A 17,205-nucleotide genomic window follows, 5' to 3' on the forward strand; every position below is an offset into this window, starting at 1 on the left:
TCCAGCATATTTCTGAACATATTACAGTCTAAACTGGACTATTGTAAATATTGTTCGCATTACATGAAATGAATTGTTAAAAGAAATCCTTTCTGATGAGAGTTGCTTATCTTATATCATCTTATTGTAACATTGTTTAGCACACTTATTTGAAACTAATAAAGAAAACACATAAAGAGAGCAAACAAATGCAATAACACAAGAGAAGGTGTTACCTTATTTGCTTCTTCATCTAAACCGAGCACAACTCAAGACGTTCTGTGAAATAAATGTCTTGACATTCTACAAACACGTGTCAAAAGCATCAAATCTGTTGTATTCATTCTCTTTATTTATTCCATACGTTCTTTTGCTATTTTTCTGTGGCATTTGTAAATGTGCTTCACAGCATTGCACAAATTGATGTGTAGAAAAGCTTCAGCTCACCAAATCACATCAGCATCTTCTTCATTTCCCAAGTCCTCTGACTAATCCAGTCCTTGGCTTGGTCGACAGGTGAGCGCTGTGAGTTTAGAACTAAACACAGCTTAGCCACTTTAGACCGATTTGTCTCCAGGTATTCCTGGGTTTCCATCACAAGCTTATCCAGTGCCTCGGGCTGATTCTCGTCCAAGGACACCTCATCATTCATCATGGGGTTGAAGCGGAAGTAGACATCTGGGGGCAGCAAATCGCCCAACAGGGTGTGGACCCCTTCAGTGTCAGTGGCGCTGAAGATCAGGTTAGTGATATTGGCTCGAAGGCTCGTGGAAGTGCTAGGGCTCCTCTTGACATTGTCATAGCGTCCGGTGCCAAGGGACAGCACGCACTGAAAGGGTGTGTTGGGCCACATCAACCGGCTCTCGTGGACCGCCAAGTTGCAGGGATTGTTCATGATGATTCCTCCGTCCTGCAGCGGCAGAGCACAGGTTCACATTTAATTCCACACACATGCTGTACAGTTTGCAAGAGCCAAAGGAAGTCAGTCCAACATTCTAGCTCAGATATCACCCAATTCACTGTTGCATAGATATTAAATGCCAATATGTTTATCACTCATTGCTATGGCAATGAAAAACTACAAAAAAAAAAAAAAAAAAGAAACTGCGCAGCAATTCCTGACTACATTTTATATGGCGTAAAATCCACTAAACCTCCAACTTCAGAGTTTGTGTCGCAGCAAATCCTGCTCTTAGAGTAGTGCTAATAGTAGCAGTCCCACCAACTGTTTGCTGGGAAGATTTATCAATGCATGTGGATCAAAACTGTGACATTTCTGTGGTCTTTTGCGACTCTTGGCAGCAGTTTTCTCCTACTCCGTGTGGCTCTCAATTGTCTTAACCCCTGTAGTGCCAAACGTTTTTGCACAGACTACATGTAGAATCATACAGGTTGGCAACAGAAGTGAAGACGAACATCGACCAGCCAACCGATAATAAAGTTGCACTTAAACATAATAGATGCAACAAAACTAGTTATCTCGCTGACAAGAAAAAGTATATCAGCAGCTAGTTATCGGTAGCATCAATCGCATAGAGTCACAGAATGCAATGAAGATGACTGCATGTGTCTCAAACTTTTTCCTGACATAAAGCTCCAGGAGAAAAAAAAAAACAAAAAAACAAAAACCCACACAGAAAAAGTAGTTTTACTCTTGGTCTATTTACAAGAATAAATAGACAAAATTTGATACCTGTGATTGACATAAAACAGATCAAATTATTATTATTATTTTTATTTAATTTGGATGCATGAATTTAAGATGATTTTAAGGATGCAAGGTTATGAGACACATTTGTGGTCAATGAATATTTTACATTAATAGTTTTATTGCAGACAACTATACAACCTGGTGGATGTCATTCTGCAAAAGAAACTCCTGGAAGTATCCAGGTGCGGCTGATGATGCACGCACTGCCTCCCACATCTTGTGGTCGGACGCCCCTGAAAAGCGGCTAGGGCAGCCTGGTTTGTGGCTGTAGTTGCGAAACACAAAGGCCTTAGGGCCTGTGCCCCAGTTCACAACTGCACTGACAGCTGAAACCTGAAAAAGAGGAACAAATCCTTGGTTGCAAAGCTGAACGTGGACCAGCTTTAACCTAAATATCACACCTTGTCAATTTTGAAAGAAGATATTTTCTTTACCTTTGGAGTGCACTTGTTTCTGGATGTTTTAATTAGCAGATCAGAACCCATCGTCTCCCTTGTTCAAGTAAAACAGGCAACATGTGGGGAGTATAACTTATATCTCATTGTAAATGCTCATTAGGTTTCATTCTAATGCACATAAACATATTTTTTTCAGAGTACGTACTGTAGTATTCTCTCCCAGGTTGCGGTATCATAGTAGGAGTGACTCCATCCCATGTTCACAGTGCCAACCAGCGGGTTTTGCTTGAAAACCTCGGTTCCAATTTGACGGTACATTTCAGTACACTCCTCCAAAGAAACACGGCCCAGCCCCAACATGAAAGCTAAGATGGCTCCTTTTAGCATAAAGAAGCAATGACTTTAAAGTGACACATAGATACAGATTAAAACAGAAATATCGTAACATGTCAGACTTAGCTTGCTTTCTTTCTTGTTTTTTTAGTTTTTACCTGTGCTCACTCCGCAGATGTAGTCAAACAGCTGGTAAATCTTTCTGCCGGTCTCATCTTCTAGTATCTTTAGTAACTGCAGAGGTACAACACCTCTGGGAAGTGGAAGAACAGAAATATTTACAGTTTTCCAATTTTTACTTGCGAAAACCCCTACAAACCAAACAAAAACTGAAAACCATGTATCCTTCTCCTTCAACTTTCTATCATGTTTTGGACTGTTACGTAAAAACCCCAAAACATTGAAGTTGTTTTTTGTAAAGTGTAGAAATACTTATAAAAGCAATGTAGTCATACAAAAAAAGTCATGTGTCATGGTTTGAAAGTCATTTTAAAATAGAAAAAAAAAAAAAGACTGGAATAATTGTTATACAAAGTTTGAATTTTGCAAATGTATCCAGAATTAGATTGTTGTAGTCAGCACTGTGTATTAGAAGAACGTGTCTATATTGTAACAAATGTCTCTCAGTACAATCTTGACTGAGATACATGTTTGATTAAATTATGAAACTAAAGAGTTTGACAATAATTAATTCTGTGGATATATGTGTTTTACGATATACAGAAAACAAACTGATAAAGAAAAACTCTTGTAGGCGGAGTGAAACAACTGAATAATTTATGGCAAGACCTTTGTCACATACTCAGAATGAGGGATTGCTAAAGTAAGCTTTAAATCAATTGACTGGCTCCATTAAAAGGTAATATTTTCTAACAATTAGCATTTAATACCTACTGAGTTTGACTATAATGCATTAAAGTCTTAATCTAACTATATGACTAGATCTTAATGGAATAGATTTGATCTATTTGTATGGCATTTTCATTGACTTGGATTCTACATAAATAGATATTAATTAGATGTGTTTGTGTTGTAAAGTTCATTTAAATTACAACAAATGTGAGGTGATACTAAACAAGAAGAACTTAATCAGATTGAAATATATATTTAGAAGATGCGGGTTCACTGATTGATGTTCACTGATTCCTATTTTTTCCTCAGTATTCATTTAATACTGACATTTAAAATTGACTTTTTCTGCTACTAAATGTCTGTCTTGGATAATACGACACATTATTTTATTTCAATTTACCCCAAGATTAAGTGAAAACAACTGATCTATAATATTTTACCAACAGGTATCACTATATTGCAGAATTTAGTTAAAGAAAGCAACTACTGTAGTTCATTTACTTTGCGCATCATAACTTAACAGTAAAGTTTCCCATATTTACTAACCTTGTGCCTCCACCATCGATGGAGAGAACTCTGATGCCATGACCTTTGACTGGATCCACATAACCAATCAGAGCTAAGGCTTCTCTTATAGAGGCCTGCAGTCCTTGATGGTGTTTGTAAGTTCGCCGCAGTCTCAACAGGTTGACTATACATTTCCCCTGGGGAACAAAAAGCATCTTGGATTTTTCCATATTTTTTTAAGCTTTTTAAACATTTGCAACCCTTTCTTTGACACAAATGTTCACAAGACCTGCCAGATAAAAGACTTGCATGCTGGGAAGCGGATAAGGTGTTCGTTGAGTACTTCTATGCAGGCAGTCATAACGTCTGGAGTTGAGGCTTGTTCTAGTCTCAGTATTAACCTAAATGTGGTCTCCTCTGCTTGTCTGCGGGTCAAGACACACTGAAAATACACAACGTTTGCGGAGCTTTAACAGTGTAAGAAGCTCATATGAGGCAAAAGACCATATAAGATCTTTATACCTCTTGAAAGTTTTAAAACATTAGCATGCAAAAAAAAAAAAAAAAAAAATTCCAAGTGTGTTAAAGGGGATTAATATAATGCAGCAAAACAGGTAGAAGATAGTGAAGCTATACAAAAATATGTGATTTTTATAACTGATTGTATTTAACAAATTGAAAATCTGAAAATAATAAGGTGCAAAACCACATATTGATGCTACTAGGCTAGAAGTGAGTGTTTTTTTTTTTGTTTTTTTTTTACCAGTCTTAAACATCAAGAGTCTGAATTTTTTTGCCCATTCTGTAATGTGAAAGTAAACTGCTGGTCCCATCTAACCACAGGACATTCTTTTACAATCTGGAAATCTAACGCTGTCCTTGCCTGATCAGTTGTTCACATACTCCTGGATGATAGATTGAGAATTATATATATTCAAAGCTTGCAGTATTGTTTTATAACCTAATCCTGCTTTAGATTTCTCCACAAATTTATCTCCAACCATCTCTGGTGTCTTTGTTTGTCTTTATGATGCTGTTTGTTCCCTAATATTCTTCAACAAACCTCTGAGGCATTCACAGTACAGATAAAAGTAAAATACAATTAAATTAACTAGTGAGATGTCTTCTGAGGTATATAATTGCTGTGAATTTTTTTTAGGGCATCAGATTAAAGCTATCCCTATCCTTCTTCAAAATAATTAACTACTTGGAGTTGGTCTATTAAACAAAACTCCATCTACTTTATAAGGGTTACTGGTTGTAATGTGGCAAAATGTGAACAAGTTCAGCAGGTATGAACGCTATTAAACATGTCAGATCAACTCACCCTATTATTTATTAGGATCTCTGGTAAAGCCACTTCAGTTGTGACTTCAGTCTCCTGAAACATCGAACTCAGAAAACCTGAAATAGCAGTAGAGGGATGGCGAAAGACGTCCGTCAAAGATGTATTCTTTAAGGATGCCGGGTCTATCTTTGTTTTGACAGTTGGACCAAGGTCCTTCTGTTCACTTTTTGATCTAAAATACTGATTGATATAAGATGATGTCTGAGAATAGCTGTCGTTCAAGCTAGCAGCTTTTGAGGTAGGTTTTGTTGAGGCAGGAAGTTCTTTGTCACTGTGAACTTCATCTACATCATCAGTGGTGCCAAAGTACTTATTGATGTGTTCCGCAATGTGAAGGAATGAGTCCTCAGAGGTGTCGGCGACGTTTTGGTGTTCCACCGTTGTCTGTTCTTTATGTTGTTTAACTTCAGGCTTTTCACTAGAGTCTGGGATTTTTTTCTTCTTCACCCTCCGGGTCTTTCCTCCGGTAGCAGACAGTTCCTGCTTTTGATCTGTGTCATCCACAGAGAACACTGAGCCGATATGTTTGGCAACGTAACTGAGGGTCTCGCCAAATACTGCAGTCAAAGAACTGATGTCCAGTCCAGACTTGTCATCGCTGGAGGCAACAGTCTCTGGTTTTTCCTGTTTCTCTTTGGATTTCGAAGACTGTGCTGGGCTGCTGCCTCCCGGTTGTTTTTGATTCGCAGCTGACCACTGACTAAACCTGCGCTTTTGTGACTGGCACTGATATTCAGGAACAGTTATGATAAAACTGCCATTTTCACCAAACCCAACAGCATGCCTTCTCTTAAGGCAAATGTTAAAGTGTCTGGACAGTGGGTGACTTTTGCGCGCGGGCGCATTAAAAATCCCAATTGGAGCTTTGGTTTTAAATGAGTCCTTATTAGTACATGTATAAAAACACAGACAACGGAAATGTCTTACTTCCCTGGCAATTTCTTTAAAGAAGACTGAAGCATAACTTGTAAAGAGATTTGCACTGCTAGTAAATGTATAAAGCCTGAATGAGTTCGGACAAAGTGCCAGTCTTTGGTCTCTTTTGAGACAGATCATTGTGTACACATTCCTGCATGATATTAAAGTCCTCTTAGTGACACCTGAGCAAAATGGGTGACCCATTCTTGACTCAGTGTGGCATGAAGCTCCCAGACTTGTTGTGGACACCTCTTCTCTGTTGCAACATAATCAACTGCAACCTAGAAAGAATCCATAACATAATCTTAATGAATCCAACTGATCAATCACTGGCCAATGAAGACCTACATCATGCACAGTGGCAAATATATAACTATATAAAATACCTATAAGATCATTTACACACACAGTTCCTTGCAAAAAATGCACTCTACTGAGAAAGCAAAGTGAAGTGAAGGTGAAAATTTAGTCAGTTGACTTTTCCCCCCCAAATTTGAAAAGGGTAGCCTTTATTTGGCATTATGTTCTGCTCTAGCTTGCTTCCTAGAACTGCTTAATGGGAATGTTATCCCAAGCTTGATTGTCTAATACATCTGTGAAAGCAGGTAAAAAAGAATATACAACCTTGACCTTGATTATGCATATGTCGTCTGCAAAGACATAGTCAAAGTGCAGTTTGACAACTTTGGCGAGTTACCTAATCCGGTTATTTTTACTGTAACAGGGCAAAGTTATGATCTAAACGATCATACCTTACCCTTCACAGCAGATTTGATAAACAGCTTTACCTGAAAAATAAATCCTTGTTTTGTCTTAAATCCTACTCTAGTAAGCTTCCGGGGACAAACAATTCGGGTAAACAAAACCTCACCAAAGAGGAACTTCAAATTTTTACCTGTGGCAATTGCATGAAAAAATTCTGTCGTATTGTGTTGATCCAGACTTTGGGTGGGAGCGGTTCTGTTTGTGGACTGCTGGAGTTTTGGACCAGTTCAGTCAATCTTCATAAAGACAAAGCTACGTCATGAAGTCATGTCGTCATTCCTGGAAAATCAACAGAAAGAGTGTGTCTCTGAGCTGTTAGTCGGTACGTCACATCTCATCACACACAGAGACAAACACACACAACATACATCTTAAATGATGTTCTAATGTATCAAGATTTAAAATGTTCAATAACTCATTTGAATATCATCTTGAAATATTGACATGTTTTCCTCTTAAAAAAGTATTATTTACACGCACAGGTTCAAACTAAACATATAGTCTCATCATGTTTCTTTTTAGGTTAAAAAAAAATGATCAAAAGCATGGAAGCTGAATTGCATCTGTTTTTTCCACAAGAGAAACATTTTGTGCAAACTACAGTCCTACACAACTAACTTGTGTAACCTTTCAGATGATGAACATGCAACGCAGTGGATATATTCATCTAACTTTGCTTTCAGTAATGTTTGTGTGCTTGTATCTGCTTGAACATAATATTAAAGGATTTCTTACAAACAAAATGAAGTGTTAGGGGTTTGACATATCACAGCAGCGATTTATCTCCTTTAAGTCTGCTCATAATAATGCAGACTTACAGTGGCATCTAGTGGCAGCTTTCTCACAGTCTTCTTATTTATTTGCTTTTGAAAAAAAATTCAATCTGATTTTCTGGTATGACAGGAAATTGACTGCATTTTGCTTCAGTGACTTTCAGTCTTATCTGCACAATACATTTAACAGAATAGAACAGTTGCTAAAGCAGAACTCGTTTTGTGTCTGTCTTTCAAATTGCTTTATTGTGTGATCAGGCAACTTTTGCTGCTTAAAGGTCTTTTGTTGTTGTTGCTGAGTGTTTGTCATATACCAGCCTGTTTGCTAGAGGACACGTCTTTCTGAGTTGATGAGAATACAAGACTGAACTGCGGATCAGAAAATAATGCTGTCACTCAAAATGAGCTCCATAAAACAGATTAAAACTTTACTCTAATTGTGCTGTTCTTAACACATAACTATGCGCAGCTACAGCCAGCGAATAAATAATAGAACCAAGCTTGCTTTTCTTAACTGAAGATATTTTATAAACGGATTTTTGTGAATACAATAAAAGGCAAAAAACACATCAATAGCTAATATCCTCATAATGCCACACTCAAAACGTTTTTGAAACTGAAATATAACAGTAATGAAAAATGCATTACTAGCCACTACACTCATCTTAATGCTACACTCAAAACGTTTTTATAACTGAAATACAACAGAAAGACAAATACACTTCTAGACGATAATGCTACACTCAAAAATTATGTTCACTGCTTTGCATTTTATCAACAACAACGCTAAAGTGTCTTCCAAATTCATAAATACTTACAAAGATGAAAGTTTCCCAAGGCACATAGCGTATAAAGTACATTCAGATATTCATAAGTTGCTTACTTTCTCCTAAATGCCTAAATTCTTGTTGACATGGTTACCGGAAGAATATACGTCAAAGACAGTTTGCTGCTAAGAGCGCTCACTCGGTCATGTTTCGGCAAATGCATTAAATCAAAAATAGTTTTGATAGACAAAGATAGTTTGTAAAACAAATGTCACACTATTATGCAATTCCAAACCCTTTTCTTTTTTACTATTGTTAGCATGAATTTACAAATAGCTAACTATGAACGTGTACCAACTTATTAATGTAACTTATTTCCACTGTAAACTAATTTACAAAATATGACTGAAATGGCATCACGGTATCGGACTGTTTTTTCTGATCTGACATATTTTACTGCTTAAATGTTTTTTTTTCTTTTTCTACCAACTTGTTTGTTACAGGAGGACACATCTCTCTGAGCTGTTGAGAATTCAAGTTGAACAGAAAATAGTGTCACTCAAAATGAACTCCATAAAACAAATCCAAACTTTATTAGTTGTACTTTTGATATTAAATGTGAGAATCAAATAGCATCCATATTGCTAATCAAAATGCAGCCAAGTCTAATTTCAGTCTTTGCTTTCCCCCCATTCTTGCTGCGGTTCAATTGTTTTCAAAGTATTTTCCATTGATCCGGACAACATAAAAAGCATCAAGTCAGAACGACACACCTTGCATATATGTATAAAAAAAGCATAAAGTCTTTACCACACCTACATTCCAGCATTTTAATTAGATTTTCCAGCAGCACAATATGCAACACATTCATATCAATACAGTAGCTAATTTTATTAATGAAGTCAGGAAGAGTCAACTGATTTCTTTTCACAGCGTCCTGTGGTGCAATCCTCTGCCCGTCCAGTCCACTTAAGTCGATTCCTTGCAAAGATGGCGTATGATTTATCCATAAACGGCCTCACCGGTGACCACATCATAAAGCGGCCCAGCCAGCCGAGCCCAACGGCGCCATACATCACTGCAAACGCTGGAACGCCGCGATGGACCTGGCAATGCAAAAAAGTAAAGATGTAAGTGCATTTTTCAGATTATTTAAGTCTCAGTTAGGTTGTTGTGTTCAGAGTTAACCTCGTCTTTCTCATCGATTACAGTCATCTCCTCCATGGCCATCTCATAGGTGACATCATTGTATTTTGCCCCGTTGTAGCCTGGCTTAGAGATGTCAATAAAATGAACTTTCCCCGGTTGGTTTCTTTGCAGGAACTGGAGGAAGCGGATCTCTGTCATGCAGATGGGACACAACCCATCATACAATACCTGGAATAGAATAGAGATTATGATACTTTCATCTGTTGGATTTTACTCATTCACAAAAAAAAAAAAAAAAAAAAAAAAAAAAACACGAAAATTGCTTATGGAAGGAAAAGTGTGAGCTGATGACAGTGTTATTGGTTCTGATGAAAAGTTGTCAGAATTAAGAAAGATGATTCTTGTTTATGAATGGGATATTTATTTTCTAATGTCAATAATGCTGTGTATTATGTATTAATTAACCATATTGATCAGAGGTGCAATGATGACCTATTTCTGGATATATAAGAGAAAAAAGTGGATTTTTTTGGGGGGTGGGGAAACAGAAAGTTATGAAATTACTCAGTGCGTCACAGTGTTTTACATGTGGGACTGCAAAAATCATTAATTTCATCATTATGCCTAAGCATATTTTTCATGAGTGATCATTTTCTTTATAACATAATAATAATAATAATAATAATAATAATAATAATAATAATAATAATGAGCTTTTATTTATTGCATGGTGAAAAAAATGCATCTGCTGTGATAAAATTTTTTTGAAACATAATTATGGAGCAAACTGGCAAAACAAACAAAAAAATGCATCACTATGGAGGCGTGTCTATGTTCAGCAACAGTGTGGGGTGTAATTTCTCAAATTTCTCAAATTAAGCATATGTTTCATCACTAAAAAAAGTGTTTTGAGAGCAGCCTGAGTGATTTTAAAATAATCCTTTGGGATAGGCTTCATATTGTAAGTAATTACACTTTGAAACGATTTCATTAGAATGAAAAAGTTTTTAATACAACTTGTATTTTTTTATGTGAAATCAGGAACTGAGCTTCACAATTTACGTTTCCCAGAAGTGTCAAGGCTCGCTGTTAGAATAATGAAAGAACAGGCATGTCTCACCCTGACACCTGCAGATTCGGAGCTGAGGTTCCTCGGCTGGTGACTGCAGAACCCTGGCATCACCAGTTTCACTGTCGGATTTGTACAGCTGGGGAACCTGACTGAAGCCGCCGTGGACAAACCCACTCTAACTTTACAAAACATAACTAACAAAACCGCTCGAATAAGACACTGTTGAAACGATCAATTTAATAATGCAGCCGAATGTGGCTGATGCTATTAGAAAGTTCCTTAACTTTGGCGAAGTTGGCGTCTGCGAATGGAAGAAAAAAACACGAAGAGAAAAAAAAGACCGTGTTTATGTTTCACAGATCAAGAACGAACACATAACAGCGGAGCTCCTCTTCTTCTTGAGTTACGGTAGGTCAAACAACAGTGCCACCTTCTGGAGTGTCTCTGTATTGAATCTAATAAACTTGGAATCATCAGCTTTTATACTAACTCTATGAATATGAAAAAAAAAAAAAAAAAATAGATAGAAACAGAACCCTAGGTAAAGGCCAAATACTAAAGAAGTTTTAAAAATATCTGCAGCAAATAGGTGGGTCATCATGTCTCCACAGGAACTTCTTGGTGACAGCATGTTTAGGAGTTGTGCCAGAAAAACACATTTATGCCAGAAGACCTGTGCTTCTGTTTCTCGGTCAAAGGCCCTGATATTTTCAGAGACAGTTCTCTGGAAGATGGGGGGATAGTGCAGAGAGGAAAGATCAAAGATCCCTCTCTGTGTGGACTAACCTTGTCATATAGGAAAAGACAAAGTGCTGCCCTTTATGCAAGAGGGAGCGTTCAAAGTTTTGGTACCTGGGGTAATAAAACGTTTGTCACATGTGGCTTTACTAAGATAGTTTCCCTGCTCTGAAAGAATGCCTTTTTCTAAAATGTTCAGCGTAACTTTACACTCTTGCAATAATAAAAATAATAATAATAATAATAATAATAATAATAATAATAATAATAATAATAATAATAATAATAATAATAATAATAATAATAATAATAATAATAATAAAACAATTTATTTGAATATTTTGCAACTGCATGCATGTTATTAATTTGCACGGCTTCTAAATTCTTAAAACTCGTAATTATTTTGTTTCAGTTCTGTGTTATACTTGGCTGTCTAAATTAAATATCATTTCATTATTTAATGGCTTCTATGTGCTAATAAATTATGTGTTAAAACAGCTGTTCTAACACGTAATCTGCAAACTAACACCACGAAACTTACACAAATATTTATCAGGCATAAAATGATGTGATTAAAAAAAAATCACATTCTGTAACTTTTAAAGGAAATGTTGCATTGCATGATGCAACTCTTATAACTCTCCACTTTATCTTTAGTTACCTGCTGAGGATTTTTCTTTTTGAGCTCCACGCCTCAGGAAGGGCCTACTCCTTTGCTTTTGTTGTGAACAGCCACTTGCACTTTTTGTGGGAGCACATGTGATGAGATCAAAGGACCTGCAGCAGGGTGCTGAGGGAGGAATCTATAGATTCACAGACTGCGCAGAATAGTTTTAAGGACCGCACAGAGGTGAGGAAAACAATCTGTTTATTAAGGGCCAGAATTTATTTGGAAATTTGCAGTTGCTTGTTCTCTGTGCACATCTTATTATCTGTTTCCACTTTCCAGTCTGAGGACTGAACATGCCACCTGCAGCAGCAACCAATCTAGGCTACACGCCACCAGATGGAAGCTGGGGATGGGCAGTCGCCTTTGCTGCTTTCATCTCCATAGGATTCTCTTATGCCTTTCCCAAGTCCCTCACCATCTATTTCAAGGAAATTCAGGAATATTTTTCAGTTTCCTACAGTGAGATTGCCTGGGTGTCCTCAGTCATGCTGGCATCTAAGTATGCAGGAGGTCAGCAGCAGCCATAGGCTACTTTCACAAAACTCACTTATAAAATTTGCTCTACTGGTACTAGCATGCTTGAACAGCTACATGCTAACACAGCTTTTTATTTATTTTTTTGTTGTTGAAAGGTTAACTGAATAAAGAGAAATTTTCTTCTCACATGCAGGCCCTGTCAGCAGTATGCTTGTGAACCGACATGGCAGCAGACCTGTGGTCATGGTCGGTGGGCTCATGGTGTGCGTTGGCATGGTGTTCGGTTCTTTAGGAACCAGCATAATTAATCTGCACCTCTGTGTCAGAGTAATTGGAGGTGAATACTATTTTTTTTATTTAATTTTCTTGAGTAATACTTTTGTTACTTTTGTATAACGTCATCTTTTTGTACGGTTAAGTTTTAGTATTGAAAGGTTGTTTAAGTTGCTCAGTTAGAACTGGCTTTGTTTCAGTCACTTGACCTTGTTTTCTTTCTCTGTGATGTCACTAGCGCTTGTTCAGTGGAATATATTAATGTTTGCCAAAATCGCTGCAAAGTAAGACTGTCCTCAGAGACTTGGCAAAAGTATTTGCATTGCAATTTTATGTGACAGACGAAAACACAAAGCAGAACATATTCTTGAAATGGAAGGAAAAGGATGCATTGCTTTACAAATTCTTCACAGGAATATCTGAAAAATGAGTAATGCATGTATTCAGCTCCTTTGAGTCAGTGCTTAAGTACCTGCAAGTGCAGCAATTACAGATCACATCTACCGATAGCATCTTTTCTGTGTTTTTTCTTTACCTCAAGCTCAGTTAGACTGGGTGAAGATCACTGGTACTCATCAACTCATCAATATTAATTTCTTGCCTCTGATTCTCAACCTCACTATTTGGACTTTGACTGCTCCATTTGAATTGCCAAGATGCAGCTACCTTCAACACTTATCTCATTTATCTTATTCATAATACCTATGGGTGAAGGAGGTTCCTTCATGGGTTGCCAGCTTCCCATGGGTCACATCAGTGTTTGGTGATGGCCAAATAGAAAATTTAAACGATTCTGTTGAAGTTTGGGCTGCTTAGTTTTAGTTGTTGCTTTGCCAGAAAGGTGGCTTTGAATCTCCATCCAGCCATATCATCATCAAACATGGAGACTAACAGTTTAACGACTCATAAAGGGATTTGATCATAACAACAGCCAGTTTCCAGCAACTAATCATAATTGTTGACCAAACAGAAGAGGTTTTTGGAGTGTTACTAGGAGTCAGTGGTTGTGATAGAGGATCCCACACATTGGTGTACATGGATGAACGTTTTCTATCAACAGATTCTCCCACATGAGTTGTCCATTGCTGCTTCTCCTCCCCTTTCTGACTGTTTCTCTGATTAAATCTCAACGTCTGACTTGTCACTTTAGACAAACCTCCATTTACATACATTTTGAAATGCTGGATGGCGCTCTGTAGGATGCTTCAACCTAAACATATTATTTTATATCCTAATCTCCCTTTAAACCTCTCCACATTATCCCTGACCTGCCTGCTGCGTTCTTTTGTATTCATTTGTTAAACGATTTCATAGAACAGCTAGATTTGTACAGTGATTAAATTGAACACACAGAGTCTATTTCCTAAGTGACTTCTGAAATTAATTACTTGCACTAGATTTTATGTAGAGGTATTAAGTTAAATTGGACATAATACAATTGCTAAGAAAGACTTAAAATCCTGTATCATTATTATTCTGCTTCCCAATATGATGTGCTATTTTTCCTTTCAAAAGGTTTTGGTCTTGCCTTCACCCTGCAGCCAGCTCTGACAATCACTGGCACTTACTTTCAGGTCAAAAGGCCACTCGCAAATGGACTTGCTATGGCTGGAAGTCCAGTCGTTCTTTCCACTCTGGCCTCTCTAAATCAGTTCCTTTTAAATTCCTTTGGTGGGAGAGGGAGTTTTTCCGTCCTGGGGTCCATTGTTCTGAACCGCTGTGTGGCTGGTGCTTTGATGAAACCAGTTAATAAATAAGCCCGATCCCAGTCCAATACTGACTCATCAGTGAGCAGGAGGAAAACCTCTGAAGAAGCTGCTACTGCGAATATTAGCTCATTGTCTGCTACCCTTCAGCTGATGACAGCAAAAACAAGAGAAAAAGTCAGAGCTTTGTTTTCATAGACATCTCCCTTTTCACACACAGAGGCTTTCTCATTTTTTCTTATTGGTAATGTCATGTTTTTTGGCTCTTTTGCTCCTGTTGTGTTTCTGGATCCTTACGCTAAGCATCAAGGGACATATGAATATTCAGCACCTTTGCTACTTTCTATTTTGGCTTTGGTGGACATGTTTAGCAGACCAGTTACTGGATTCTTACCCAACAGCAGGTGAATTAGACCAAGAATACAATATTTTTTCAGTTTTGCTGTTTCATACAATGGCGTTTGCCACCTACGGTGTCCACTGGCGTCTGGATATGGGGGTCTGGTTGTTTATTCGATCTTCTTTGGGTTGGCATTTGAAATACTCTCTGCACTACTTTTTGAAGTCCTTATGGACCTTGTCGGAGCTCATCACTTCTCCAGTGCAGTTGGACTTGTCACTATCATCGAGTGTGGACCAGTGCTTCTTGGACCCCCCATTTCAGGTTTGTGAGCAATGTTCATGAAGTATAATTTTTGCAGAAACATAAGTTGACTTGTCGACTCTGCATTCTGTCTTTCAGGGGCCCTGGTTGATGTTTTCGGGGACTACAAATACATGTACTATGCATGTGGTGCGCTCATGCTGGTGCCCGGTGTCTTTCTCTTCATCATGCATTATTGCAACTACAAGAAGCTAGATGAGGATTGCAGGCAGATTGTAGCAGTGGAAATAAGGACTTCTGAAGAGGCAGTGAAACTTAAAATAAACCAGAATGAGAAAACAAGCAATGAAACACAAGATTAAACTTTTTGATTCGCAGTTTTAGATTAGAAACATTTGTCTGGACATCTGGATTCTTGTAATCCTTTGAATGGCTAATTCTTACACATGTGAAAAAGTTTAGTTATTTGTTCTATAGTAATTTTAGGTGACATACCTACACAAAATAGAGCAAATATGCTTTCTTTTGAAAAGAAAATGATAGACAATTTACATTTAGACTCATATGTTGGATGGGGAATGTTGCAGAGAATCATGTTTTAAGTATTTCCCAGACTGAAATTAGCTTGCTTGATTAAATCTGTTTCCCTTCCTAATAGTTTAGGTTAACACCTATATTTCTTTATGATATGTTGAAAGTTTGGGGTTATTCCAGCACAGAGCAGTTGTTTTAATGCTAATTGGCAATTGAGACATCCAAAAGTAACTGTTTTTTATTTATTGTTATGTAAAATGGAGCTAATAACACATGCATGCAGCAGTTTTCCTATATTTATTTCTCAAAATAAATAAATAAATAAATAAATAAATAAATAAATAAATAAATAAATAAAAAAGGAAACCATGAATCATTTTTGCTTTACTTTACAGTCTTGGTCTTTATTAAAGCTTTAATAAAGAATATATAAGTATGTAGCCTAAAAGAGTTAGTAAACATTTAAGGTGTATTTACTTTTGCAATGTTCTGTACCTGTACTGTTAAAGTCTGACACCGCAAAAGTTAATTAATTTATCTTCGGGCGGCATAAAACAATCAGTTCACTTTTTATCCACTAGATGGCAATGAACCCTATCATGTAAAAGCCAGAACATACAGTACAACATCTCTTCAACTAAGCTGCAGTTATTAGGTCTTTACAGCATCGACTTCTTTAATTCAGGTGATGACCCTCTCCATTAAAGTGATGAGTGTAATTATCTGCATGTTTCTTGTTCAAAATTCCTCATCTTATCTCTGCACTTACTCTGGCCTTAAATTTTAATTCCCCTAAAGGAGGAGAAAAAAAAAACAACCCTGTTTTTGGTTCATGTTCTAGTCTGCAGTAAAATTAGTTTTCAGTGTCATGGGGTTCGGTAAAAGCTGTTCTGCTTCTGCCTTGTGCTTTTATTACTGAAGTAATAAAAAGTCCCTTTTATGTTAGCGAAATATTTCAGAATGATTTTTTGAATAAGAGCGGAGAACTCTATGTACATTTAAATAATAAGCATTCATTCAATGGCTGAACCATTGAAACGCTTTCCTTAACCTTACTGCCACTAAAAAAAGCATTGTGCGTCTTACAGATTGAATAGAACCACAGGACTGACCTGCACATATTCCGGTATTTTAAAATAAGCTTCAGTATTTTGTGTATCTCTAATGGCCAACTATTATGTGAAGTCGAAATTCTGACTCATGCTTCACCAAAGTGAAAATACTTGAAAGGAAATACAGTCTGTGATCTTGAGCCAGGTCAGCTCTTCTCCTCATAGGTCAATCGTTCTATAAGCCCACACACTATATGACTGCAGTACTCCTCCTCCTCTTGTACACACAATGCAATATTTCAGAGGCAAGCAATCTGAAAGCAAAACATTGTCATTATTACAGATATATGCTTAAATGTCCCATCGGTATTATGTCCCTGGAAGGTTTGTATTGACTTACTTTATAGAGGGATGAAGCTCTATTATAAAAGTGAATCGATAGCTTTATTCACAGCATTGGAGGCCACTGTAAATCCCTGTCTCATGGATGGCTGGTGTTCTCTTTGGAATATGGCTTAATTTCAATCAGTTAAACATCATTGGTTCAGAATTGACCAGGGGGGCATCAGTTCCACTGGG

At 37.2% G+C, this 17,205-nt stretch overlaps 2 protein-coding genes and 1 pseudogene across 3 annotated transcripts; 1 reads left to right on the plus strand and 2 right to left on the minus strand.

Moving 5' to 3' along the window:
- Nucleotides 1-309: 309 nt before the first annotated feature.
- Nucleotides 310-8,685, minus strand: LOC106934611 (calcium-independent phospholipase A2-gamma-like). 2 transcript variants are annotated; one of them, XM_015014617.1, is made up of 10 exons: nt 8,468-8,685; nt 6,942-7,090; nt 5,108-6,327; nt 4,070-4,222; nt 3,820-3,977; nt 2,580-2,674; nt 2,294-2,465; nt 2,125-2,182; nt 1,829-2,023; nt 310-889 (listed from the first exon to the last, which is right to left on the minus strand). In XM_015014617.1, exons 3-10 carry the CDS (start codon nt 6,248-6,250, stop codon nt 431-433), a joined length of 2,433 nt encoding a protein of 810 aa, XP_014870103.1. In that variant the 5' UTR covers nt 6,251-6,327; nt 6,942-7,090; nt 8,468-8,685; the 3' UTR covers nt 310-430. The 2 variants fall into 2 exon arrangements, with proteins under 2 accessions (XP_014870103.1, XP_014870113.1); XM_015014627.1 differs by lacking the exons at nt 2,125-2,182; nt 8,468-8,685 and having other exon boundaries at nt 1,829-1,955; nt 6,942-7,098.
- Nucleotides 8,686-9,160: 475 nt separating this feature from the next.
- LOC106934619 (uncharacterized protein At5g50100, mitochondrial-like) lies at nt 9,161-10,976 on the minus strand. The gene is made up of 3 exons (XM_015014642.1): nt 10,621-10,976; nt 9,540-9,728; nt 9,161-9,457 (listed from the first exon to the last, which is right to left on the minus strand). The coding sequence occupies exons 1-3, from the start codon at nt 10,762-10,764 to the stop codon at nt 9,254-9,256; spliced, it is 537 nt and encodes a 178-aa protein (XP_014870128.1). The 5' UTR covers nt 10,765-10,976; the 3' UTR covers nt 9,161-9,253.
- A 1,297-nt stretch (nt 10,977-12,273) lies between these two features.
- Nucleotides 12,274-15,402, plus strand: LOC106934579 (monocarboxylate transporter 2-like; annotated as a pseudogene).
- Nucleotides 15,403-17,205: the final 1,803 nt, after the last annotated feature.

Source organism: Poecilia latipinna, unplaced genomic scaffold, assembly GCF_001443285.1.
Source record: "Poecilia latipinna isolate Pla-1442-1.1 unplaced genomic scaffold, P_latipinna-1.0 Scaffold70, whole genome shotgun sequence".
NCBI classification, from domain to species: Eukaryota; Metazoa; Chordata; class Actinopteri; order Cyprinodontiformes; family Poeciliidae; genus Poecilia; species Poecilia latipinna.